The 27827-nt window shown below is 38.8% G+C and overlaps 1 protein-coding gene across 2 annotated transcripts in view; it reads right to left on the bottom strand.

The window, feature by feature from the left end:
* The window catches only part of PTH2R (parathyroid hormone 2 receptor), a 76099-nt gene extending 50035 nt beyond the window's left edge, over positions 1–26064 (bottom strand). Inside the window, exons 1-5 of one of the 2 annotated variants that reach the window (XM_027590408.1) lie at positions 25833–26064; positions 10118–10196; positions 8669–8771; positions 1689–1799; positions 1457–1578 (exon numbers count right to left, since the gene is read on the bottom strand). In XM_027590408.1, the coding sequence (XP_027446209.1) occupies positions 1457–1534 (78 nt within the window). In that variant the 5' untranslated portion in view covers positions 1535–1578; positions 1689–1799; positions 8669–8771; positions 10118–10196; positions 25833–26064. The remainder of the gene's footprint in view (positions 1–1456; positions 1579–1688; positions 1800–8668; positions 8772–10117; positions 10197–25832) is intronic. The other variant, XM_027590406.1, reaches the window with a different exon arrangement.
* Positions 26065–27827: the final 1763 nt, after the last annotated feature.

The following is a 27827-nucleotide window of genomic DNA, read 5'->3' as shown; positions in this document are numbered from 1 at the left end:
TCTCTCAAATAAATAAATTTTTAAAATCTTAATAAAGTCCTGATTAGGGGCGCCTGGGTGGCTCAGTCATTAGGTGTCTGCCTTCGGCTCAGGTCGTGATCCCGGGGTCCTGGGATCGAGCCCAGCATCAGGCTCCCTATTCTGCGGGAAGCCTGCTTCTCCCTCTCCCACTCCCCCTGCTTGTGTTTCCTCTCTTGCTGTCTCTCTCTCTCTGTCAAAAAATAAATAAATAAATCTTAAAAAAAAAAAGTCCTGATTATTAGTGCAAAATCAAAGAAATCTTCAACTCACTGCTTCCCTTACTGCTCTCCCTACTCCCCTTCCTTCCAAAAAAATCAAGCATAAAGAAAAATGTCTAATGCTGGTAGAGTTTATGTATGATAGACTGTTCTCAGGATCCCCATAAAAGCCACTTATATATCCATTTATCATATTAACTCCTATCATATGCACATATCATCATGCATTTTACTCATGAGGTCTGAGTGACAGGAATTTAAGCATGACTTAAAGCACCACCTATCACTTAAAAGTGAATATCTAGAAGTTTCCAACATTCACATATGATTGCTATACTGCAAATAGCACTGATGAGGAATTTGGAGATCAGGATTCAGCTTTAGATCCTGTCATCAGTGAGCTGGGTCACTCTGACTAACACCTAATCTCTGGCTCTGAGTTTACTCGTGTGTAAAATTAAGGTGTTGTCTGGAAGACCTATGGGATGCCCCTTGCTTCCGCTTAATTCTACAACTCTGATCTTTCACCTACTAATGAAATCACCTACTGGCCAATCTTATGAAATGACAAATACATCTTTTTTTTTTAAGATTTTATTTATTTATTTGACAGATAGAGACATAGCGAGAGAGGGAACACAAGCAGGCGGAGTGGGAGAGGGAGAAGCAGGCTTCCCGCGGAGCAGGGAGCCCGATGCGGGGCTTCATCCCAGGACCCTGGGATCATGACTTGAGCCGAAGGCAGATGCTTAACAACTGAGCCACCCAGGCGCCCCAACAAATACTTCTTTAAAATACAAATCTCCTTTAGGAATACAGAGTGAAATGAGATGTAGCCATTCATAGGTAACAAAAAAGAAATCATAAATCATGTTGCTGACTACCTATTTCGATTTTTAAGCAAAATATTTAATATGGCATAATATAATGTAAACATAATGTACCATAACATAATACACACAGATACATACTTATAAGTATATGTGCATATATCTTAGCCAGATAACTCTAACCTAAAGAAAACACCAGAATGTTTCAGGTCCTACACCATTCCTTAACTGGATAGCTAAAAACATTCCAACCTTGCTTTTATCTTCTAGGACATTTGTGTCCTAGAATAAAGGGGTTTTTATATATAATAGTTGGCAATCAAGAAATATATAAAAATATTATCCCAGGTTCCCTGTGGGGTTCACAAATACAAAAATTATCATTACCTTTCCTATGCTGATATCTGGCTGCATAAAGCGAAGACAGTCTGAATAATTAGCCCATGTTTTATTTAAACTGTACATAAAATCCCATGTTCCATTGGGGTTACAGTGTCGGAAGGCAACTCCTATAAAGACATGAAGAAAAACATTGAAATTGCTCAATTCTCTTGGTTTTCATTAGGGGAAAAAAAGTCCATTTCTATTCCAAATTAATCATTTCCAAAAAATTCAATACCTTTATGATTGAAGTCATAAATATAAGGAGGGCATGGGACCGCCAATATTTTCCCCACTGTTCCTCTGGGCCAACAAATGAGTCCATCCCATTCTGGGAAACAATTTCCCTCTAATAAAGAAAAAAATTAAAAAGCAAATAAAAATGCAATTGGAACCAGACAGTAAATGTGCTCAAAATACAAAATTTCAGGTCTCCACCTGTAGCAAAATGTAAAACAAATTGGTAGTTGTAGAAACTAGAATGGGGTAGATACGATGCAAATGTCCTAAGATTCATCCACCTCACCTGGTCCATTAAGAGGAATGTTTGATTTGCATAAATTAAAAATATTTTAGTGATTCCACTATATATGAGTTATAGCAATTAATATATAAGAAACATTGGAATTCATTGTGAACAACCGTAGTAAAATTCTATCACAGTTGTAGCTACATTTTTTTACCCTAGATTTTAAAAAATTGCTGTTAAGAAATATGATACCTGAAACAGATTGAGCTTCCCAGGTAAGCTCCAAGATTTGAGTTTGCTTTTTACCAATAATTCTTTATTTTCTTTTTACCAATAATTCTAGTAATTTGAGTCTAACACTCATCTCAAATAAAATTCTCACAAGCTCTACTCTCCTCAAGAATCAAGTATAAAGATTTGGAGGGGGGGGGGGAATTGAATGGGCAAAATGCACCCAGAACCCTAGCACTTCTCAAAACCTCCATTGCCACACCCATGGTCCAAGCTTGTCAAACCATGATATTTACACAGAACAATCTAGAATTTGGAAACTCCAACTTTGTCTCTTTTCGGTTCTATAACTGAACTGATAATATAATGTAACCATAACACTGTAACCATACATTTGTGAAGTTGAACTGGGATGAATAATATTTTGGGTTTTGTTTTTAACTACTTGAATCATTTTATAACTAGGTATTTGCATTTACATTTCATTTTCTTTCGTAGACATGAGGAAAAATTTTATTACAAAAATTTTTTCATAAATAAAGCACATTGTATACATATATACACACACACATATCACCCAGAATTGATATGTGCTAATATTTTACCATATTTATTTCATCTAATTTATTTTTTGCGGTGGTATTTTAAAGTTAATTGCAGACAGTGTAACCACCACTCTTAAATATTTTGATACGCTTCTCTCAACGTTAAGGGAATTTAAAAGGGGAAATTTCTTAAATTAGCTAGTGAATTCAAAATGCCATTTTAGTTTTTTACACATAAATTGAAGAAAGTTTTCATTGAAAGGTAAATCTGATCTTTCAGTTTCCATTCTTGCTCTCCTTTCATTCATTCACACAGTAAGCCAAAATCTTCCAAAGGCTTCCCATCTCACTCCCAGCAAAAGCCAAGTCTTTACAAAGTCTGAAAGCCCTGCAAGATCCGCTTTCCCCCATACTTATCGCCCTGACCTCAGTTCTGCGAAGGTCCTCCTAGCTCTCCCTTCAATTCAGTGCATTCACCAGATGGCTTAAGGTTTATTCCCCTCCGCCCTACAGACTTTTACTCACAGGTCGCTTCTGAACAAACTCTCCCCATTTATAGTTACCTTCCAAACACTCCTTACACCCTTGCCTTCTATACTTTTTACTTGAGCTCTCATCACCTTCCAATAGTAAGTGTTATTTTATTATTGGTTCCTTAAACCTCAGGGACCCTAAAGATAGGGAATTTTGTCTGTTTTGTTCCATGCCTTAGGCACCCAGCACTTGGCAGGGGCTTAACAAATATTCAGAGTCAACACTGTGTGTTCTTTAGGACTGCTCTCCATTAGTTGTGTATTGAACTTCCAGGAAAGAGTATATCCTTCATTTTAAAATGAGATTACTTTTAATGAGTGTTGTATTCATTTTTTCTATTGCTACCATAACAAATTACCACAAATGTAACGGCTTCAAATAACCCAAACTTATTATCTCACTATTTCTTTAAGTCGGAAGTCCAGTGAGTTCAGCTAGGACTGAGTTCCCCATTTCCTTGCTGGCAATCAACTTCTAGAAACCACTTATATCCCTTGGTTTATGACTCCTTTCCTCCATCTTCAAAGTCAACAAGTCAAGGTGACCCTTCTCGTCAAGTCTCTCTTCCACTCTCCTTTTCCCCTCCTGATTCATCCACCACATACACCACATTGGGCCCATCCAGATAATCCAGGATAATTTCCCCATTTTAAGGCCTGTAATCCCACCTGCAGTGTCCCTGTGCCATGTAACATAGCATACACAGGCATAACACCAGGTAGTTAGGGTATGGACATCTTTTGGGACCTTTATTCTGCTACCACAAGTCTTATCCATTATAGCTCTCTCAATTTTTTTGTTACCAATTACACTACTGTAGCTGAGGAATTTTGCTCTAACCGATGTTCATGATGTCAAGTTGTTTGTCCAATTTTGAATAGTAATGCAAACCCTGATCTGTACAGAAAAGAATTCAGCATACCTGAAATTAACTTCTTAGTGTCCTCCATATCACATGGAAACAAACAACTCGATTTGCTTTGGGTATTGCTGAAGCAATAAGAAAAAGAAAATGTCTTCCCTCGCCCACACTGTTCTTATAGAAGAGAACGTTCTCTTGGAAACAGCCTCACTTTGCTTGCATAATAAAAGCCTATACTTTACATATCACAAGCAATCCAGGAACCCATCACACTGACTCTTGCTTCTGGTGCACAGCTTCATCGGCTTCTTTCCACCATTACCTATGTTTTGTTTTTGTTTCTTGTTCAAACAGAGTGCAATGAACCAACCTCTTTCACCAACTTTACCCTAGACACTCTTCTGTATCTTACTACCATTCCATGTGGCTTCACATCCATTCACTTTGTCTTTAACAAGTCATGCATCCTCATTTATTTGTACTGTCCAATCCTTTACCAGATATCTATTGTGCATCTACAATAATTTGACCTGGACACACATTCTTGTGTTCTGACAACTAGTTGTCCCTCTACAATGTATGCTGCAGGGGTGCCTGGGTGGCTCAGTCAGTTAAGCACCCAACTCTTGATTTTGACTCAGGTCATGACCTCAGGGTTGTGAGATTAAGACCTGTGTAGGGCTCCGCACTGAGTGTGGAGCCTGCTTGGGATTCTCTCTCTCCTTCTTCCTCTGTCCCTCCCCACCACTTGTCTTATCTCTCTCTCTAAAATAGATAGGTGATAGATAGATAGATAGATAGATAGATAGATAGATAGATAGATAGATAGATAATAGATAGATAGATAGATGATAGATGGATAGATAGATGATAGATAGAAAATAGATAAAATGTATGCTGCAATATCATGATATTTTCTGGCAAGAGTTAGTTACATGATGGAATAAGGTCTTCATACAAGTTTAAAACCCAATGACCATTTATTCTATAATTATGTAGTTTTTAAACTACCATGGAGACAAATCTGCTGATATTTTCCTCATGCTCTAAAGGGGATAGTTTTCTAGTTCCTTACAAGATACCATCCCACACACATACACACACACTCCCCAAAATTCAGAAAACCAACATTCCTCAAAAATAATGTTTCTGTAGATTGTGTTCATCTCTCTGGTGGCTCTTTGACAAAGAGAATAGTAAATATTCACAAACGTTGAAAGGACTGGGGAAGCCATGCCCTCACACAGCTAATGCAGAGATCTTAATTAACATCTACTCTTTGATCATCATTTCACATCCTATGTGAGTAAATACTTTCATCAGTTACCAAGAAACTGATTAACTGCATGATGATTCACCAATCTCTCTTTATAAATTAACACCATTAATTACATTTCTTGTCATCTTTTGTGTGTGCCAGGACAAACTACTTATTAGTGATGCTTGTCACACCATGATCTTCACACAGAACAGTCTAAAATTTGGAAACTCCAACTTTGTCTCTTTCCAGTTCTATAGTTACCCATAATACAGTGTAACCATACATTTGTGAAGTCAAACCAGGATCAATAATATTTTGGGTTTTGTTTTTAACTACTTGAATCATTTTGTAGCTAGGTATTTGCATTTATACTTCTTTCACTTTCATAGACATGAAGAAAATTTGTATTTTCTTTTTATTACAATTTTTTCATAAATAAAAGAGAATATTATATCTATACAGCACCTGGAATTGACACTTGCTCATATTTTGCCATATTTATTTCATCTGATTTCTTTTTTGAAGACACAAAGAGTAGGGTGAGAAAGTCCTACATTTGTCTAATTAGTGTTCCAGATGGAAAGACTAGGAGAAGGGGAGAGAGCAAAGTTTCAGACAAAATAGCAAACCATTCCTACCAATGACTAAAGACACAGATCCTCAGACCTCAGAAATCAAATGAATCCATACCTAGATACAGATAAAACTGCAGAACATCAAATGCAAAGAAAAGCTCTTAAAAGGAGCCAGAGAGAAAAAACTAATCATCAACAAAGACTGAGTACTGATTTGTCACCAGTAACAATGGAAGCTAGAGTAAAAGTGAAATAATATTCAGGTGTGAAAAGTAAATAATTCTCAACCAAGGATCATATGTCCAGAAAAAGTATCTTTGAGGATTGAGACTGAAATAAACACCTTTTCAGACAAACACTGAGAGTGTTCACTGCAATCAAGTTCTAACGTAAAGAAATCTTACAAAAAGACATATTTCATCTTGAAGAAAAATTATAATATATAATTAAGATAAAACTATATGACTTTATTAATATAAAATTATATGACAATAACATAATTTGGAAGTAATTAAAGTACTTCATATTGCTTATATTATTCAAGAGGGAGAAGTTATAAACTTCAAATGTTCTTAAGTATTTGGCAATTAGAATGAAGTAGATCAAACTATTTCATTATAGGGCATAGCTTTTTTTTTTTTCCCCTAGGGAGGAAGAGGAGGGGGGAGGGGCATAGGGAGAGGGAGAGAGAATTTTAAGCAGGGTCCACACCCAGTGCGGAGCTCAGTCTCACAACCCTGAGATCACGAACTGAGCTGAAATCAAAAGTCTGAAGCTTAATCAACTGAGCCACTCAAGCGCCCCTAAGGCATAGCTTTATTTTTTTTAATCCTTTATTTAAATTCAATTTAGTTAACATATACTGTATTATTAGTTTCAGGGGTAGAATTTAGTGATTCATCAGTTGCCTATAACACCCAGTGCTCATTACATCAAGTGCCCTCCTTAATGCCCATCACCCAGTTACCCCATCCCCCCACTGACCTCCCCTCCAGCAACCCTCAGTTTGTTTCCTAGGCTTAGGAGTCTCTGATGGTTTGCCTCCCTCTCTGATTTCATCTTATTTTATTTTTCCTTCCCTTCCCCTGTGTTCATCTGTTTTGTTTCTTAAATTCCACATATGAGTGAAATCATATTGTGTCTTTGTCTGACTTATTTCCCTTAGCATAATACTCTCTAGTTCTATCCACGTCATTGCAAATGGCAAGATTTCATTCTTTTTGATGGCTGAGTAATATTCCATTGTGTGTGTGTGTGTGTGTGTGTGTGTGTGTGTGTGTGTGTGTGTGTGTGTGTATGCCACATCTTCTTTATCCATTCATCTGTTGATGGACATCTGGGCTCTTTCCATAGTTTGGCTATTGTGGACATTGCTACTATAAACATTGGGGTGCATGTGCCCCTTCAAATCACTATGTTTGTATCCTTTGGATAAATACCTGCTAGTGCAATTGCTGGGTTGTAAGGTAGTTCTATTTTTAACTTTTTGAGGAACCTCCGTACTGTTTTCCAGAGTAGCTGCACCAATTTGCACTCCCACCAATAGCATAAGAGGGTTCCCCTTTCTCCACATCCTCGCCAACATCTGTTGTTTCCCGAGTTGTTAATTTTAGTAGGGCATGGCTTTAAAGACATCTGCTGCATTGAGACTGTTGGGAATTTAGGGAAGCTCAGTAAACAGCACCTCCCTTTTTAAAAAATTCATTAATTATACTCAACTATAAGGGCGAAGCATTTTCCCCATATAAAACATTGTAATTTACCTACTACTCCAAAGATTCCAATAAATAACTTTTCTCAATGGCTCCAATAAGAACTGAGAGTGATCACCAGGCCCCAAGTAGCACAAGCCACAAGTTCCTGAGCAGTTACAACAGTAAGCCACCCAAGTGGACCAAGGCTACCAAAAGCTCACCTGTAGTGTTGTCATTTTGTTTTTCTAGTTCCCCACTTGAATTTGGAACTAATTGAGAAATTACATATCTAGGTCCCCACTTGAATGTGGAACCAGTCAAGAAATTACATAGAGAGCCAGGCATATGGAAATTAAATAATCATTTTATTAAGAAGAAAATTTGTTTTGAGAACAGGGCCTAGGTACATATAAAAAGGCCTGCTTGTCTGTTCCTCTAGTATTTACATATACTACCTAAAACTGCAAGCAATATGCACAAGAACAGAGCCTGCCGCTCCAAGCTTACTACCTGGTTAAGGGCAAATCAGGATGCATGCTCTCTGCAGGCAAACAGATCCCAAAGAGAGGCCTGAGAGACCAATGTGCACATGCCCAGCTGCTATTCTGAAACTCAAAAATCAGGCAAGTCATTCTGTCCATAGGGAGGGAAGAGCTTGTGGTTAAAGAAATGAAAAGAGTGGGACGCCTGGGTGGCTCAGTTGTTAAGCGTCTGCCTTCGGCTCAGGTCATGACACTGGAGTCCTGGGATGGAGCCCCACATCGGGCTCCCTGCTCAGTAGGAAGCCTGCTTCTCCCTCTCCCACTCTCCCTGCTTGTGTTCCCTCTCTTGCTGTGTCTTTCTCTCTGTCAAATAAATAAGTAGAATCTGAAAAAAAAAAAAAAAAAAGAAATGAAAAGAGCATGATTCTGCTACATGATCCTCCATATGAAAACATGTAATGACTGATGAGGAACACCCTACTACTACTTAAAAGGGGAATTTGAGTCTTTTTGAGGACTGGGGTAGGGTAGGGACACAAGAAGACATAATTTTTAGCACCTTTACCTCCTTCCTGAAGTTGGGCTGTGATGTTGAGTTCACACTGTACTTTAGCTTTCAGCACAAGGACAATCTGCTCCTCTATAGTAATGGTGCCATCAGAATCCAGCTATGGAAATGAATAAAATACAAACAGAAAAATATTCCCATTAGCTCTTTTTTAAACCATGATATAATCTTTCATTATCTCCTCCTATACAGTTGAAAATTAAAGTTTTGATATCCAGCTATCTGGAATAGTCTTTTATCTGAGTCAAACTTTCCACTAGATATCTTTCACCAGATACCTTGATACCCATTCCCACCCTGGAATGTGCTTCTAACATACAAGTGAATAATGAATTCTTATTGAATGAGTTCACCTAGATTTGGCTTTAACACCACCAGTAATGGAGAGGAAATTCTACTTTGGAAAACCTTCATTTCAATGAAATATATTTTATTTTAAAAATGACAAAATATTCATAGGTGTTTGTTCAAAGCATGGTGCCTGGACCACCTGAATCTGATGCTCATATAAAATGTATATCCTTAAGCTACACATCAGATTCAGTGAATCAGAATTTATTTCTGGAGGTGGTGATTGGTAATCCCCATGTTTCACAGGAACCCCTTGTGGTTCTTGCACCAACTTTAATGGGTTTGTGAACCAACATATTTGAAGGTACAAGATACTCGTGAAGATCATCCTACTAGTCAAGTTTCAACCAGAGAAGCAGAACTACTAAGAGAATAAACAAAAACTAATTTTTTGGACTGGAATACACATCATAATTTAATCATCAGGCGAACCCAACGCAGATCCTGAGTTAAAAGTAGCTACACTAAAAGTGAACCATAAAAAGCTCACTTATCCAGAAGGGAGAATGAAATGTAGGCCTATGAGCCATCTGGGTAAGCATGGTAATAAAACTGACTTCTTCCCATTCATTATCCAGAAACAGCCAAGCACCATTCATGTTTTGTTTTATTCTGTTTTCTGGCTGGTTTTTTGTTTGCTTTTTCATTTCAATAGTTATTTTCTTTTACTTCAATCCTAGAAACCACTGGGTAGGCTGTGACCAAGTTTCAGAACTATAAATGTGATTCGGAGAAATCTGACTTCAGTTATCAAACATGAACACTGCAAATCGTTCCTTGCCCATTTTTACTTGAATAAATACATTTTTTGTTTTCTTTTGTGCAGATTTAGCCTTTTTATCAGGATAACATTTTCAGGAACATAAGCATTATAAACTATAGCTTCTACAGATATTTTGCTCTACACAATGTGGCGAGTTTAACCAGGAGCAAATTTGATTAGAATGTGCTAATTCATGATCTTTTAAATTGCTCTTTAGTCTTTTCAAGGGAGAATAAGGAAATGTTTAACATCTTTTATATTGCTTTCCCTTCCTCCTTAGTTACAGATACAAGTATTCTTCACCATAGAGGGACAGTAAAATCATAGTGTACTTAAAACAGAAGAGGAGTTTTCGTGTTCAATGTCTGTTACTCCAAAGGCAACAACTGCATCCAAAATAAAATGGCACATCTAGTAAAAAAAAAAAAAAAAAAAAATCAGTAATTTTTTTCTGAGTAAGTGATCATTTACAATTTGAAATAAAATGTTGTATTTTACTGAAAGTACTTAAAGTTGTTGTTATAGATACTGATGGGTTAAAGTTAGAATATGCAGATTCTTATAATTTCAATATTCACATTTATTCCATTTTTAAGTAAACATGAACTGATAAATTAGATATTCTTAAAAAGAAGCATTCTGGAACTTCCACTTCTGCATGATGGAGTAGATGTGTTTTTCTCTACTTCTCCTAGTAAGTACAACTAAAACCTCTGGACATTATATATAAAATGAACATGAGATGATTCTGAAAAGCAAAGAGCAGAAAGCAGACCAGCTAGGGAATTCAGATCCCAAAGAACAACACAGTGGTAAATTCTCTTTTTTTTTTTTTTTTTTTGCCTTATGTATTTGGGACTTGGAGTTGAGAACCTGGCAACTCTGAAACACCAACAGACACTGACCAAAAAAAAAAAAGCCTCAATAAAACCATGCTCTTTACAGCAAGGAAGGAAAGGGACAGCCTGAGTAGACAGAAAACTTTTACATTAATAACAGCTTGACCTAAGCCAAACACCACAGAAAAAACACTGCAGTTCTATCCCAACTGAAACCAGCAAAGACCAAGTGGAGATCCACCCTCAGTGGGTTGTAAGGAGGTGACCCTATACTCTCTCCAGAGTGGTTTCAGAGCGAGGTAGAGAGCCAGGACATTCACCCACACTGGTCTGTAACATGCCCCATCGCCCCTCAGGTGTCAGTGGAGACCATGTCGGGAGCCTGGACTTCCACCCCCTGCTGGCAGTTAAAAGGTACCCCTCCTTGGGGTGCTGTCAGAAAAGACCAAGTAGGGAGTCAGCCTAGCAATGAGGCCATCCCATTGTGGTGTCAGTGGGGACCATGTGGGAAGTAGAACTCATATCCCCACCCATCAGCAACAAGGAGCTCCCCACCTTGGGTGTCAATAGCAGCTGCCTGGGGAACCTAAACTTCTACTTCTACAGACACCCTCATTTCCCCCAATTATAGTAATACCAAATAAAGTAGACTTCAGAGCAAACAAAACTACCAGAGACCAAGAGGGACATTATGTAAGGATAAAAGTGTCATTCCACCAATAAAAGACATAGCTATCTTAAAAGTGTATGCAACAAAAAACAAAAATATGGGCGCCTGTGTGGCTCAGTCAGTGAAGCAAATGACTCTTGGTTTCGGCTCAGGTCATTATCTCAGGGTCATGAGATGGAGCCCCACATGGGGCTCTGCACTCAGTGGGGAGTCTGCTTGAGATTCTCTCTCTCCTTCTCCCTCTGGCCCACACACTCTCACTCTCTCTCTAAAATAAATAAATAAATTTAAAAAAAAAACAGAAAAATATATGAAGTAAACATTGAGAGAATTGAAAGAGGAAATAGACAAGTCCACAATTATAGTTGGAAACTTCAATACTCCTTGCTCAATTGAGAGAACGATGAGACAGAAAAGCAGCAAAGATATAGAAGAACTCAACAACACAGTCAACTAAGAGGATCTAATAGGCATTTACAGAACACTTCACTCAACAAGGCAGAGTACTCATTCTTTCCGAGTGCTCACAGAATATATACCAAGGCAGACCATGTCTCGGGCCATAAAACAGATCTCAACAAGTTTAGAACTGAAATCATACAGACTAGGTTCTCAGACACAATGCGTTCAAACCAGAAATCAAAAACAGAAAGATAACAGGAAAATCTCCAAACACTTGGAAACTAAACAACATACTTCTAAATAATCCATGGGTCAAAAAGGAAGTCCCAGGGGAAATCAAAACAATATACTAACTGAATGAAAATGAAAACACAAAATATCAAAGGCACAGCTAACGCAATGCTAAGAGAAACATACAGCACTAAATACCTATATTGGAAGAGAAGAAAAGTCTCATATCAATAACATAATGTCTCGCCTCAAGAACCTGGAAAAAGAAGAGCAAGCTAAAACCAAACCAAATAAAAAGAAGGACATAATAAAGATAAAAATGGAAATCAATAAAATTAAAAGAAAACAGTAGAGAATATCAATGAAACAGAGAGTTAGGTCTTTGAAAAGACAATAAAATTGACAAACTTCTAGATAGTGAACAAAGGGGAAAAAAGAGAGAAGACACACAGTAAATTATGGAAAAAGAGAACAGATTAGTGGTTGCCTTGGGGTTGAGGAGGAGGAGATGAGAGTGTGTCTATAGAATGGCAACAGGAGAATCTTTTGGAGACGGAAAAGTTCTGTATCTTGACTCTATCGATGTCAATAAGCTGGTAATGATATTGCACCATGCTTTTGTAAGATGTTACCACTGGGAGAAGCTAGGTAGAGGGTACAGGGCTCTCTCTGTGTTATTTCTTACAACTGCATATGAATCAATAATTATCTAAGTTAACTTTTTTCAAAAGAATCAAGGTTCCTAACTTGAAAAAACACAATATATATAAAAATATTACCTCATTTTGGTACATGATGATTTGCCACTAGGTGGTTGTAAAAAACAAAGGTAAACAAGAAATGTTAAAATATGACTATTTTATAATTTTGCAAAAACATTTCCTTTATAAAGTGAAGTTTCCTTAATGCATATAATGCCTTCTTAGAAAATTACTGTAATATTAATATACCAAATTTGACTCTAATTCGGGAAGGATTGAAAGAATATGTTTAAAGAGAATGAATTTCTTTGGACATTCTACTTTCCACAGTCCAGAGAGAAAGGTGAGCTGCTCTATAATAAGGAATTTTGTTTGGAATTCAGGATTGGTCATAGAGTCTAGTATTAATGAGCCAAATAATAAATCAGTTTTATTAACTTTTCACTCCATATTTTTACACAGGCCTCAAAAGAGTTCATACAGACCTATTAATATTTTATTTTACTTTACTTAAATACTGATTTCATTCTCAAGAGTATGATTCCCTTGAGAGTAGCTAAAGTTTTTATACTGTGAAGTGAATTTGAGAATGAAACATGTTTTTAATTACTTAGAATTTATTGTCTGTAATATTGGGTTCCAATAGAGAAAAGGATTCTGTTATAATAAACTGATAATTTGGGGGAAAATATTGAACCATCCACCTTTAATTAAAACACCAACTATGAAAGTGTTTCCCCACATGTCCTTTTTTAATTCAAAGTAAAACAAGTTATGTGGATAAACCACACACACACACAACCCAAACACAAATGTCCATACTTCTAAAATTTTTTAATCCTTTCACAAACTGACCTCTAACTCAGAACTAAATCTAAAGACCAGTCCATTTGGCACATTAGGCAGTAAATCATAAAACTTCCATGACCCTGTTCATGCAGGAAGCAAACTGAAAACATTTTAAAAATACAATGGATCTATCTGTGGCCTCATTCAAAATCAGCTAGGATTTCAGCATTAGAAGAGTGATCACATAGAACGGTCATCCTTCATACCTATCATCCACTCTTTCTCTTTCATTTTAACCACACAAATTTATTAGGTATTTACAGAGGTCCAATTACTACTTAGAAACCAAGCATAGTTAATTTTTTAAGTCATCTAATGATTATAGAGATGGAAAACGGATTAGTGGTTGCCAGGTATTGGAGAGAGCAGGGGACAAGGTAGAAGGAAGAGGTTGTGGCTACGGAAAGGTAGCAGGAGGGATTCCTGTGTTGAAACTGTTCTGTATCTTGTCTATGGTGGTGGTCAAGGGCATCTGTGCATCTGATAAAAACTGCATAAAACTAAATGCACACACACACCAATGAATACATATAAAACCAGTGACAGCTGAATTAAGTAGGTGTATTATATCAATATCAATTTCCTGCTTGGGCTAGTGTATTATAGTTATGAAAGATGTCACACAGGGAGAAATTGGGTAAAAGGTATATACTATCCCTGTATTATTCCTTACACTACATGTGAATCTACAATTTTCTCAAAATACTTTCTTCATTTGTGTAATAAAGAGTTTTTAGTGAATTGTATTTTTTTTTTAAGATTTTATTTATTTATTTGACAGAGAGAAGCACAGCGAGAGAAGGAACATAAGCAGGGGGAGTGGGAGAGGGAGAAGCAGGCCTCCCACAGAGCAGGGAGCCCGATGCAGGGTTCGATCCCAGGACCCTGGGACCATGACTTGAGCTGAAGGCAGATGCCCAATGACTGAGCCACCCAGGTACCCCATGAATTGTATTTAGTTTAATGATTATAACCATGACAGAGAAAGACCAAGTAAATTTTAAATTAAATGCAATTAAATCTATTAATCTGAGCTAAATTAAGTTCAAATATATTAAGACTATTTGGCAAAGAATTTGAGTGCAAAAGAAATCATGCATTAGGCAGTTCCCCATAATTTATAGGCTTCTATAAATATGAAAGATTTCCTATCTTCTAAAAGAAAACCAATTAGAACTGACAAATTTTAAATTCCCACCCATTACCAGATCTCCCAAGCAAGAGATTAATTGTCAACTATTAATCATCAACTAATTTAAAATAACTCCCTTGGCAATTCATTGAAGTAACTGTGTGTATCTTCCTCAAAAGTAATTTATTTATTTTACAAAGAGTTGCCATCAAAACACAAATTCAGAATTAGCCAAGTGAAGAATTATGCACACAGGCAGGTGTGTGCAACATTCAATCCTCAAGTCAAAAGCTCCATTTTCAAATCTCAGCAAAATTGGCCCAAAAGCTTTAGTTACTTAAAAACCTAACTACCTAGTATCTAAAATGGCTTTCGAAATCATTCCACACTAAGAATTTGGGAAGTTTTCTATGAACATAGCAAAGCTGAAAATTTAGGGGCGCCTGGGTGGCTCAGTCGTTAAGCGTCTGCCTTCAGCTCAGGTCATGATCCTAGCTAGGGTCCTGGGATCGAGCCCCATGTCAGGCTCCCTGCTCCGCAGGAAGCCTGCTTCTCCCCCTCCCACTACCCCCGCTTATGTTCCCTCTCTCACTGTGTCTCTCTCTGTCAAATAAATAAATAAAAAATCTTTAAAAAAAAAAAAAAAGCTGAAAATTTGCTTTGAATGAGGCATACCCCATTTTACTGCACTTTGCTTTATTGCACTTCTCAGATGCTGCGGGTTTTATTTTTTATATAAATTGAAGGGCTGTGGCAACCCTGCATCAAATGAGGCTATCAACGCCATTTTTCCAACAGCATTTGCTTATGTCATGTCTCTGTGTCACATTTTGGTAATTCTCCCAATATTTCAAACTCTTTCATGTGTCACCATATTTCTTATGGTGATCTGTGATCAGTGATTATGACCCAGTGAAATCTCAAGTGATGGTTAGCATTTGTTCAGCAATAAAGTACTTTGAATTAAGATATGTACATTGTTTTTTTTTCAGACATATTGGTACTACACACTTAATAGACTACAATATAGTATAAATAAACTTTTTATATTCACTGGGAAACCCAGTAATTTATTTGACTCACTTTCTTGCAAGATTTACTTTATTACAGTGGTCTGAAACCAAACCTGCAGTATTCCAGGGTAAGCCTGTGGATCTTAAGTATTCTCACCACACACACACACACACACAAAGTGAGGTGATGGATGTGTTAATTAACTTAATAATGATAATCATTTTATAATGTGTATATACGTATATATATATATTAAATTATTGTGTTGTACACCTTTAAAAGAATCACATTGTACAACCAAAAAAAAAAAATGAAACTCAATACAAAATAAATAAGCTACCCCCCACCCTAACAGTGTTGGCCTGTTTGGGGATGTAACAAATCATCAAGAAGACGATTGTTTCCTTCAGGCAGTTGGCAACCAGAATTTGAGATACAGAAAATCAGGCTGCAGGCCAAATTGCAGTGAAAACATTCCATCCATTTGTATCTATAGTGTCACCACCCCAGGCAACACATCTGTCACAAGGCATAGCTGTGGGATCCCAAGAAAGAACAATGGCTGGGAAAAATAACATGGTTGATATCCAGTGCGAATGAGAAGGCTAATTTTGAGCAAAAGCAATGAAGTAAAATCACCATTAATAATAAGGTCAAGAAACGATAAGGTAAGCTTTACACATAGTAGAAACTCCGTGCACTCATTAGCTATAACAATTATGCACGTATATTAAGAGAATAACGAAAAATTACTATGAGAACTTTCTATGACCTCTCAAAAAAGGGATGAATGCTGGAATGAAACTTTGGTTTCCCTAATTTCTGACATAAAGATGTAACCACCTATCACACAACAGCTAGCTTTATGGATAGAAAAGAGGAGGTCGAGGTGTGACTGTTTTTAGACAGTTGAATGTGTAATGGTGTGCGGGTAGTAGGAAACGGTAACATGTAATGAGGAATGTAGTCAATAGATCTGGGAATAATAAAGAGGTTCTAAATCAGTGAGAAGTGAGAGTCCACATGGTCTTACTGGAGGTAAAATAAAACTTAACCCAGCGGGCCAGGGGTGGCGGGGAGCAGGAAAGAGCTATATTTGACGAGACTGTGTGAGATCAGTGTAGTCTGGGACACAAACTTTTGGACAGATGAAGGGATAGACATAAGAGGCAGCCATCCAACAATACAGTGTCTTACCAAGTTGACTTCCCTCGTAAAGGAATCATCATCACTCAAAGGCTGTATTAAACTTTAATTCAAATGTAGAAACCTTTCTAAGAGTACTGAACATGATCTGTTTGAAAAGGTGGGCATGTGTTTGACTCTATTTCTATTTCCAGTGATTATCACAGTGCCCAGCACGTGAGACCCTCAAAGTACTTGCTGAACTGAATTGTCATGAATAGAAGTTTATGGATTTTTTATTGTTGTGTTTTAATTGATACATAATTGATGTGTAACGCATTGTATTATTTCCAGGCATACTGATTTGATATTTGTATATATCATGAAATGATAATCACAATAAGTCCATTTAACATCTGTTACCATATATTTACAAAATTTTTTTCTCGTGATGAGAAATTTTAAAATCTACTCTCTTAGCAACTTTCAAATATGCAATACAGTGTTATAACTGTGGTCATCATGCTGCACATTATACCCTCATGACTTACTTATTTTAAAACTGGAAGTTTGTACCATTGAGCACCTTACCCATTTTGCCCTGTTTGGATGGGGTTTTTTTGTTTGTTAAGTAAGGTGTTCTGGTTTTTTTAACAGCTTTATTGAAATACAAAGAACTCGGGGTGCCTGGGCGGCTCAGTCAGTTAAAGCGTACAACTCTTGGTTTTGGCTCAGGTCATGATTTCAGGGTCATGGGATCAAGCCCCACATCGGGTTCCATGCTCAGTACAGAGTCTACTTGTCCCTCTCCCTCCGCTCCTCCCCCTCCAACCACCCCCCGCCCCAGTTTACATGCACACACACACGCTCTCTCTCTCTCAAATAAATAAGTAAAATCTTTAAAAAAAAAGAAAAAGAAATACAAAGAACTACATATAGTTAATGGGCACAATTTGATGGGTTTGGACATATGCAAACACTTATGATACCATCACCAAAATTGAGGAAATAGATGTAGCCAACATCTTCCTCAGGTGGGTCAGGAGCGACAGTATGACTCTTGGGCACTTACTACACTATTAGCATGAGTGGTAAAAAATGTGATAAACTCACAAACAAAATGCCATTACTAATACATTACCAATCTGGTGGGAAACAGAAGCATGCTGTGTCTTTTGGATTGATTTTAAAAGGCATTTTTTAAGACTGCAGGAAAGCCCCACATATCTCCTATGGTTTCTTCTAGTTTTTTAGATATCTATAAGTTCAATTAATCAACATGGAAAATTGTATTTAAGTTTTGCTTACATGACTACCCAAAAGCTTCTGGATGTCGTGTCTTACAGACTTTATTCATCTAGGAAATAAGATGCCAGAATATATATTGAGAGAAGTTCCACCTTGGTGCTCATTATACGCATGAGCGCCTTTCTGAAGGCAGATTCTCCCGTGGTGTAGGCAGAAGAATATGCAAGCTTAGACATATCTCATGCCCACAAAATTGGTTTAAATGCATTGTTAAACATTATCTTTGCTCTCAGAAAGTGTATTTTAAAAAATAACTAAAAATTTTTTTTTCATAGAAAACAGATCTAGCCTGATTATATAAGTAAGGAAAGTGACAAGAAGTATAAATTATTCTCACTTAAGAAATTGTAGCCAGTTTGCAATTTGATGTAAATGGTTTCATAAAGAAGAGGCAGAAGTTTACCTTAATTACACAAAGAAGTCTGTTCTAATCTAGTCACATAAATATTTAGCCGGATAGTATTAAGCAACACTTTTGTTTGTTTGCTAGGTTTTTAAGTATGTTAACAATATGTATCTTGTTACTAACAAGAGTATTTGACTTATTTGCTAATTCAAGCAGCAATATATAACAGGTCTTCTACCTATGATCATGCAAACACTTACCAATATTTAATGAGTATCTACTAGGTACTATATGCTGTAGAAAAGTTATTAAGAATCATTTCTTGCCCTCAAGTAATCCACTATCTGTTGCAGAACATCAAAACAATTAATATGGCATATTTTTAAAGAAATAGCATACCAGGGGCACCTGGGTGGCACAGTCGGTTATGTGTCCAACTCTTGGTTTGAGCTCAGGCCATGATCACGGGATCCTGGGATCCAGCCCCATGTCAGGCTTCACACTCAGTGTGGAGTCTGGTTGAGATTCTCTCTCTCCCTCTCCCCCTGCCCCTCCCTCTCACGCTGTCTCTCTCTAAAATAAATAAATAAAATCTTTTAAAAAAAGAAATAGCATATCATTTATGACTTTAAAATAAAAACTATACATGATATAATTCAGAACTTTCTACACTCGCCTTCCATTAAACAACTTAATAAAATTAGCACTGATGAACATGAGCAAATACCCTACTTGATAAATCTTTAGAAGCAGTCCCACTGAAGTAATAAACAAGGTAAGATGCCTGTAATAATTACTACCATTCAACACTACATTGGGAGTTCTAATTAATGCAGTAAGATAAGACAAAGGATAAAAAGAAATAACAGATACAGTTATTGAAGAAAATTGTTACTGCCCTGGAATAAACTTGGTAGGTATGAATCAGTAAATAAAAATAATCGATTCTCTATACCAGCGATAGCTAGTTAGAAAAATATAGAAATGATGATGATGATGATAATGGCATGTGTAATGGCCAACACTTAGAGTGAGCAAACTCTGTGACAGGTAATGCATTAAATGCTTCTCCTGAGGTTTTCATGGTATATAATCCACACACCAACTCAATGAATTTGGCATTAGGTTATCCCCATTTTTCAAATGAAGAAACTTGAGTTTTCGAGATGTTAGTAACAGCTAAAGAGTAGGAAATGTAGATCCCAAATCCAGTTCTGATATCAAGTTTCATAATCTTAAACATTTTATATACTTCCTTCCCCCTCCAGAAACTTACAATTTACTTTCTTTGAGCATCTACAAAATTCCACCAGCCAATAGAACAACTGCCAAGCTCAACACTGAGCCTGCTTTATCAGTTATTAGGACAAGAGAGCTCTGGAAACACCAAACTCTCTTAGAGACCAACAGCACTTTTCCTTCCATCTCCATGACCAGATGCAGGTTCCGTGACCTCTGCCTCTTAGAATAGAGTGACCTTTTTAAAATTAAAACAGGAGTAAATAATTAGAGACTTGAGTTCCAAGTGGGATCAAAGAGGATGAATTTTCTTAAAATGAAAAAAAATACAAATGAGCTTATTCAAACATTTATGCAGAACCTACTACCCAAAGATACCACGCTGATTGTCACAGGGTATTTCAAATTGTTTATTAGTCCCTTTTTCCCTGTGAATTTACAATTTAGGGGTAATCTTCAAGGAAACCTGTCTGCGTACCCTCTTTTAAGCAAGTTAACCAGTCCTTTTACTTCCATTATACCCTCACTGAGAACATCACTCACACCTGTGGTTTCAGGTACTCCCTACAAAGTGCTGATGCTAAATCCAGAGTTTTCGTAAGCTTTACAATCCAATATCCAACCAGCTACTAAATATCTGAGGCATCTCACGCTCAGCTTATCTAAAAATTTCACTCATCATCTCTGCCCCAATCCACTCTTCCTCCATCTGAATGTACCTTCTATCTCTTGAATCCATCTGCCTTCTTGCACCTCCAATTCCACAAGGACACACCAGTCAGAAGAGCTGCAACTGCCTTCTGATTAGTTGCTCTGTCTTCAGAATGACTTCTTCAAAGGGGGAGACAGATATTAATCAAGTACTCAGATCAATAAACGTAAAATTATAACATCTATCAGTACTATGAATAAAATGTCCAGTTGCTGTCAGAACGCAACTGGGTTCTGAAGGAGAAACTGTGAGGAATAGAAGGAACAGTGTTGGAGGCAGAGAGAATAACCCTGCAAAATACACACACACACCATTTAAAAGTCTTCAGTGGCTCCCAGTTGTGTTTAGAAGTAATCTCAATCTAATAATCATCCCATTAAATAGCCCTTGACTAATCTACTAATAGAAAAGGGCTGGCATTTTCATTATCCAACACCTTAAGGCTTGTGTGTGTTGCACACTTTTCAATTCAGTATTCCCATGTGCCATGAGATAAACACCATCATCACCGTCATTTTTGATTGGACGAAATGGAGGCTCAGAAGGTACCCTGGGCTGCCTAAATTCACACTTCCATTAAAAGACTTAAAGAATAACTCAGGGAGAAGGCACAACTCAAACAGAGGGGAAAGAACGAACATGGATTCTAGTGGATGACGAAACCAACTGAAGCTCAAGACAGGAAAACAGGGGCGCCTGGGTGGCTCAGTCGTTAAGCGTCTGCCTTCGGCTCAGGTCATGATCCCGGGGTCCTGGGATCAAGTCCCGCGTCGGTCTCCCTGCTCCTTGGGAAACCTGCTTCTCCCTCTCCTGCTCCCCCTGCTTGTGTTCCCTCTCTCGCTGTGTCTCTCTGTCTGTCAAATAAATAAAGAATTAAAAAAAAAAAAGACAGGAAAACAAATGGAATATGTGAATGTTAGTTGAAAATGTTCTATTTTTATTCACGAAGGACTGAGGCAGTTCCAAGGAAAGGAAAGCCCTCTGTGCACGGCCAGGAAGAAGCCACACCTAGCTCCCTTCTGTCTTGCAGCTTCTAAGCTGCCAAGACTGAGGAGTTGACCTGAAATTAGTGCAGCCACAGAGAAGTCCACCGCCTCCGGGACACAAGGCTTCCCGATGCCTGGAAGACGAATGAAAACTGTCCTGGCTGTCAGTAGGAAAGGAGAACAAACCAACCATTGGCTCTTTAACTACAGTAGTGCTTATGGAAATAGGCATGATGCAGACTAATCAGCAGTCAAGTTTCAGGTTGATTTTGCTAAGAATAGTCCCTTAGCTTACCCTCTTGGAGAAGCTGTCTACCTCCTAATTCTGTCCTCATTCTTAAATCTACCAATGATGGCTTGTTGCTAGTTCCATCTGCTACCACCACAATCTCCAGTTGACACAGAGATTGAGATATGGCTGTAGGCTTATTTATTTATTTATCTCCCTATCTCCCCTTTTCTCTCTAGACCCCACTTCTACTTCTCTACCTCCCCATATGCAACCACTTATGTGAAATTTATATACACATATACCTCTTATCTGGATGTTTTACAGGATGTATTGCTGCTTTATGTACATGTATTGAAATGTATGTAAACGGTACTATGTAATATATCTCATTGTTTATATGCTATAGCTTATCCTGTTTGAAAGCTCTCATACATGCTGTTTTGTGTACGTTGAATCTACTGCTTTTTTTTTTAAGATTTTATTTATTTATTTGACATTGAGAGAGAAAGCGAGAGAGGGAACACAAGCAGGGGGAGTTGGGGAGGGAGAAGCAGAATCCCCATGGAGCAAGGAGCCCGATGCGGGGCTCGATCCCAGTACACTGGTATCACGACCTGGGCCAAAGGCAGACGCCCAACAACTGAGCCACCCAGGTGACCCTGAATCTACCGCTTTTTATTGCTGCCCAGTGTACCCCATTATGAACACCCAAGTTGACCCCAACACCACAGAATTATTGCAATAACCATTATGAACTTGTCTAAGAAATTCCTCGGGATATATACACAGGGGTAGATATTGTTGGGACAGAGGGCTATATAGACATAATTTAGCTAAGCCTTGCCTAACTGATATCCACAGTGAGGACACCAATCTGAGGGGTGGGTTCCAGGGTGTGAATCATGACTACACTACTTGTTAGCTGTGTGACCTGAGAATATTACCTAACATGTCTTAGCCCCATTTTCTCACTTATGAAATTAAAAAGTATGGTACCTATCTCATAAAGTTACTATGAGAATTAAATGAAATAATAATAGATTAAAGTGCTTAGCACAGTATTTGGTACTTGGTAGGTAAATAAATATTATCACTGATTATCACCCTCTCCCCCCCAAGTATGAGATTTCTGACTCCCCAGTGGACTCTGAATCTGCACACTGGAAGGTCAGGAGAGCTAAGCCTTCTCACTGAACAGAGTAAGAGTAGCGACATCAAGTTTCATGCCCAAGGAGGTTGCATGTTTCCGGAGGAGGAAATTGAATGTGGCTTTTGGGTTCCCAGGTTACTGCTCCTTTCCCCACATCAGAATGTCCATGACAGTGTTGATATTCCACTCGGGCAAAAAAATGAATGATTACTGAAAAACAAAACCTGCCCATGAGTATCTGTTCACACCTAGTACTGTATGGAACTTACATACTTCCCCTCAATATGTCATGGTCTTCTGGGAATTTTCTCTAGTCATGGTGATGGGTCTGTACCCACTTGCAGGCACGTACACTGTCAGAGTCACACTGACCTGCAGCCATGGAGCCTGCAGAAGGTGACTGAATCACATGGGGTCAGCCCATTCTCGAGCCCAGCAAAACCAGTGTTGTCCCTTGATAATCTTGTAAGGAAAGCAGACACAGAGGTGCACCACTGACACAGTCCTTCAAGAAAGAACCAACTATGTCTGTAAGGAGTGTGGTTGCCTGGCAGCCTCCAGCTGCGGTACTTTCAACCATCTGTCTGAGCTTCGGAGCCAAGTGCACAATGATATAAACAGTGCTGAACTAATGAGTTAACCACAGTCGGAGTACTAGGACCTGGCCATTTTATCACCACATGGGACTCCTCTGATGGGCAACCTTTACTCCCGAGCTCTCCGTGAGGTTGGCCAAGACTCGGCCAGATTTGCATTCTGGTCTGAGGCTCTCCCTGTCCAACTCTCCTTTCTCACTCTTTTCTCTTTCACAGGTATTCCTCCCCAGTAAACCTACTGGTACCACTGATTCCATCTCAGAGTCTGTGTCCAGAAGGACTCACTGACACAGCAAACAAAATACTACACATATTTATACGGTGCTCCCCATTCCCATGGGATAATCTGACTTCAAGAAATGCATTACTGGGCACTGTAATGACACTTGATACGTGAACACATGAGTTTTGAATTGCACATCTTCACCAACCAAAAACGACAGGGATCTCTGAAAACAATTGACAGGTACTACTCTATATTATCTATTTTGCGATGTGATCCAATGTTTATTAAATATGAAACATTTGTTCTACACAAGCTATTCTGCTTTGATACATTCTGTTTGTGGTTCTATCAATATGTTTTCTAAATTTAATATACATATTAGCTGGGAATGAAGATGAACAGACTGAAGATCAGAGAAGGTGTCAACATGTCAATGTAAATCATTTTATTTTAACCTTCAGATTTTGTTTAAAGGGCCAAAAATCTAATGTGTTACCACAAACTATCATTTCATACATTCTTAATGTATAAACATAAATGGAAGTCAATTTAAAGCAATGTATCTCAACCAGGGCTGATTTTGCCTCCCAAAAGACATTTGGCAACATCTAGAGACATTTTTTGGTTGTCACAACTGGGCAGGGGCAGGGGAAGAGGGGCCGGGACGACGGGACATGCTACTGGCATCTAGTGGAGAGGATAGGAATGCTGCTAAATATCTTACAAGGCCCAAAACAGTCCCCACAACAAAGAACTATATGGCCCAAAATGTCAAGAGTTCCAAGGTTGAGAAAACTTGGTTAAAATTATAGAAAAGTGTCTGATGTCCCGCGTGTTTTATTGAAAACTAAAAGTAAAAGAAATATTCTGCCCACAATCTCATAGTGGTATTTTGTTGTTGTGCTAATCAATATGTCCCCATTCCCTTAAAAAAAGTAATCTGGAACACGGAATAAAATAAATGATTACAGTTCATTTGCCCCTTATACAAGGAAGCCATGTTTTTAAGCATATTATTCAAATATCTTAATGAGACAGAAATGCAGGACGTACATTAGAGATCACCAGAGTGCCATAACTGTCACCAAATCCTTAGGGTTTCTTTTGTTTTTTCCATTTGCTCATATTCCTCCTGTTACCTTGGTGAAATTTTTCAGGTTTGAGCATACCCTACTTTCAAGCATCCATTGCTATTATTAGTCAATGTATAATACACATACTGTTTGATTTTTTAACATAACAAGTCATGCTAGGTAAAGCCCTGTATTGAGCAGGGCAAGGCACTTTTTCCGTTAACACATGTGGCCATGTGGTAAATAATAATAAAAATTTTTTAAATTGCGCTTTTAGGATAATTGACATTTAAACTGATCATCTGAGAGCCAAGAATATAGTAGTAAGTTTAGATACTATTCGTACATAAATCGATGCCTTAATTTTCTCATGGTTAAAGAATTTAAAACGAAAAAACTTGGGGCTCCATTTGACGGCCAAAGGACGCCCCCTGCTGAACAGAAGGGAGAAATAACGTTGAAACAGTTTAAATTCACAGGGCTCTTACACTGCATTAAACCCATCACTACACGCATTTCCATACCGCTCATCCGAAAAGCTGAGTGTAAACCCCACATTTTATTTGGCTCAAAAAAAATGTGAGGTTGAATTGTGACTTGCACATTAGAAAGGTCCTATTCTAAAACATCACCCAGAAAATCTCTAAATATTAGCAGCATGACATGACAACTAACACTCTTAACATTAACAAACTGAGCTTTACTTAACACTGTATTTTTGTTCTATCAAGTCCCTTCGCTTTAATGATATGTGTGTGACTCTCTATCAGGGAGAGCCAGTTATCCTTTCAGTCAGTAGTTACTATCGATCCTAGAAGTTTAAGTTCTCAAAAGTGACAGTAAATTGCCAGCCGACAAAAATAATTCGGATTAATTAAACAGGAACCAAGGAGCCTAAGGGCAAGAAAAGTTCGTTCATCTCCCAGTCTCGCCCTCCTGATCCAGAACCGGTTGTAAATTAAATATCCCCTTACTTTGCAGAAGCCAAAACGCTGGTCTGAATGGTACCCAACCCAGGACACTCAACCTAAAATATATCTTTGCAGCTCCACTAAATGCCTGTCAAACCCTGAGAGGTGTGTGTGTGTGTGTGTGTGTGTGTGTCTGTCTGTCTGTCTGGATGTGTTAGCGTGAGCCTGTGCGCCTCGGTCTCCGTCTCCCTAAGGCCGAGTCCGGAGGCTCCGGGAAGCAGGTGTCGCGGGGCACCTGCTCTTACCTGGGCTCCGGCGAGAAGGCAACCGCCAAGCAGCAGCCACCCCCAGACGTAGGGCGATGCTCCCGGGCCGGCCATGCCCAGATCAGCCCGAGCGAGAAGCAGGGACGCTCTCCCGGAGCCCGGAGAGGCTCCCCACTCGCAACTTGGGCCGGTGCGGGGCAAACTTGTGGCCGGGAGCGCGGCGCAGCTGGGGCGGCTCGGGGCGCGTGTCGGATCTCGGTCCCGCGCCCCGAGGTCCGCGCCTTGGTCGGGTCTGCAGGGGAGAGCGGTCCCGCAAGGCCCGCGTGGGAGGAGGGGGCGGGCGGACCCTACGGATCCCCGCGCGCCGCCCGTGGTTTGCAGGACGGGCGGGGAAGCGCTCGCGCTCCTGCTCAGAGTCACCGCGTCCTGCAGCCCAGGGGACCCGAGGGCAACGGATCCCGAGCGCTGCTGTCGCCACCCCCAGCTCGCGCCGTCTCTACTTCCGTCCGCTCTGTACCGGGTTCCGACCCCCTGTCTCTAGGGGCGCCCTGGGTCCTCAGGGAGTGGTCTGAAAGTTCCCTGCTGTCCAGCCGCGTACTGACTACCAGTCACGGGAGGCCCTGGGTAGTGTGGTTGAAGGCTTCGGAGGCCAGGCGGGTGCTGCACCTGCGGCTGTGTGCGGAGCAGTCTCCGCAACCTTCTCAAGTTCTCCGATTCCCTTTCTTCTACCCACTATTAATAGCGCGCGCGCGCGCGCGTGTGTGTGTGTGTGTGTGAGAGAGAGAGAGAGAGAGAGAGAGATTGAGAGAGAAGGAAGAAGGGAGGGAGATTCTACTCCGGCAGAAATCTCTAGGTCAAAGTTTCTTTGTATCATTTTGTGAGTTTTGGATCCAGGTTTCATTGAAAGACAACTAATATTCGTTTATAGGTGTGTGTGTGTGTGTGTGTGTGTGTGTGTGTGTGTGTGTGTGTGTGTGTGTGTGTAAGAGAGAGCGAGAGATTGAAAGAGAAGGAAGGAGGGAGGGGATTCTATCCCAGCAGAAATTTCTGGGTCAAAATTTCTTTGAATCATTTTGTGAGTTTGGGATCTAGGTTTCATTGAAAGACAACTAATATTCGTTTATAGGTGTGTGTGTGTGTGTGTGTGTGTGTGTGTGTGTGTGTGTGTTTAGATATCTTCATTAGGGGTGTGTGTGTGTGTGTGTATGTGTGTGTTTAGATATCTTCATTTGGGACAAAGCCTGTTCCTTTATTTTTCTTATAGGCGTAATCATCAAGATGCCAGAGAACTTCTTTAGAGACATTGAGTCTGGGAATATTTAGTCTCTCAGATCCTGGATCAGGATCTGATCCAATTGGGAAAAAACACAATAATTCCCTCTCCTCTTGACAATGAGGATCTGAGGTTTGTCACCATCAGCTTTCATATGAGTGCCAAAGTGTGAAAACTGGGTTTGCTTTTAAAACTTCTAGATTATTAATGGTTGGCCACCCTAAAACACTAGAAAGGGATAATTTTTATTTCTATTTCTACATGTCTGGAATGTTCACTCCTATCTCTATTTTAATAGGATTGTTTATATTATGTGTATGTATTGTGAACAATCTCGTGCTTTTTGGAAGAAGCAAAATCTAAATTATACAACATATGCACAGGCACACACTAGTAAAATTACCAAGTAAAATTCCCTTTCTACCTATTCTATCAAAGATTTATAGCACTATCTATGGTGACTATTACCTAAAGTCTTCAGTTTGATTAAATTACTTAGAACTACTAACTGTTACATTATCTTACTCAAGCAAGAAAATAATGGTAATATTATAAGACTGATAGATTAGATATCTATCAGTATAAAGCATTAAGTGCTTTATTACATTGCAGTTACTCTTTTAAGTACTTTACATAAAATTAACTAATTTTCCATTAACCCTGTGAGATAGGCATTATTGTTATCCATATTTATAGATGAGGAAACAGTAAGTCACTTGCCCAAGGTCAAGGTAGTCTATCATTGTGGCACTACTAATCAT

Source organism: Zalophus californianus, chromosome 3 (genome assembly GCF_009762305.2).
Source record: "Zalophus californianus isolate mZalCal1 chromosome 3, mZalCal1.pri.v2, whole genome shotgun sequence".
Taxonomy (NCBI): Eukaryota; Metazoa; Chordata; class Mammalia; order Carnivora; family Otariidae; genus Zalophus; species Zalophus californianus.
Note: the sequence above shows the minus strand (reverse complement) of the source record. Positions and strands in the feature narration are given on the sequence as shown.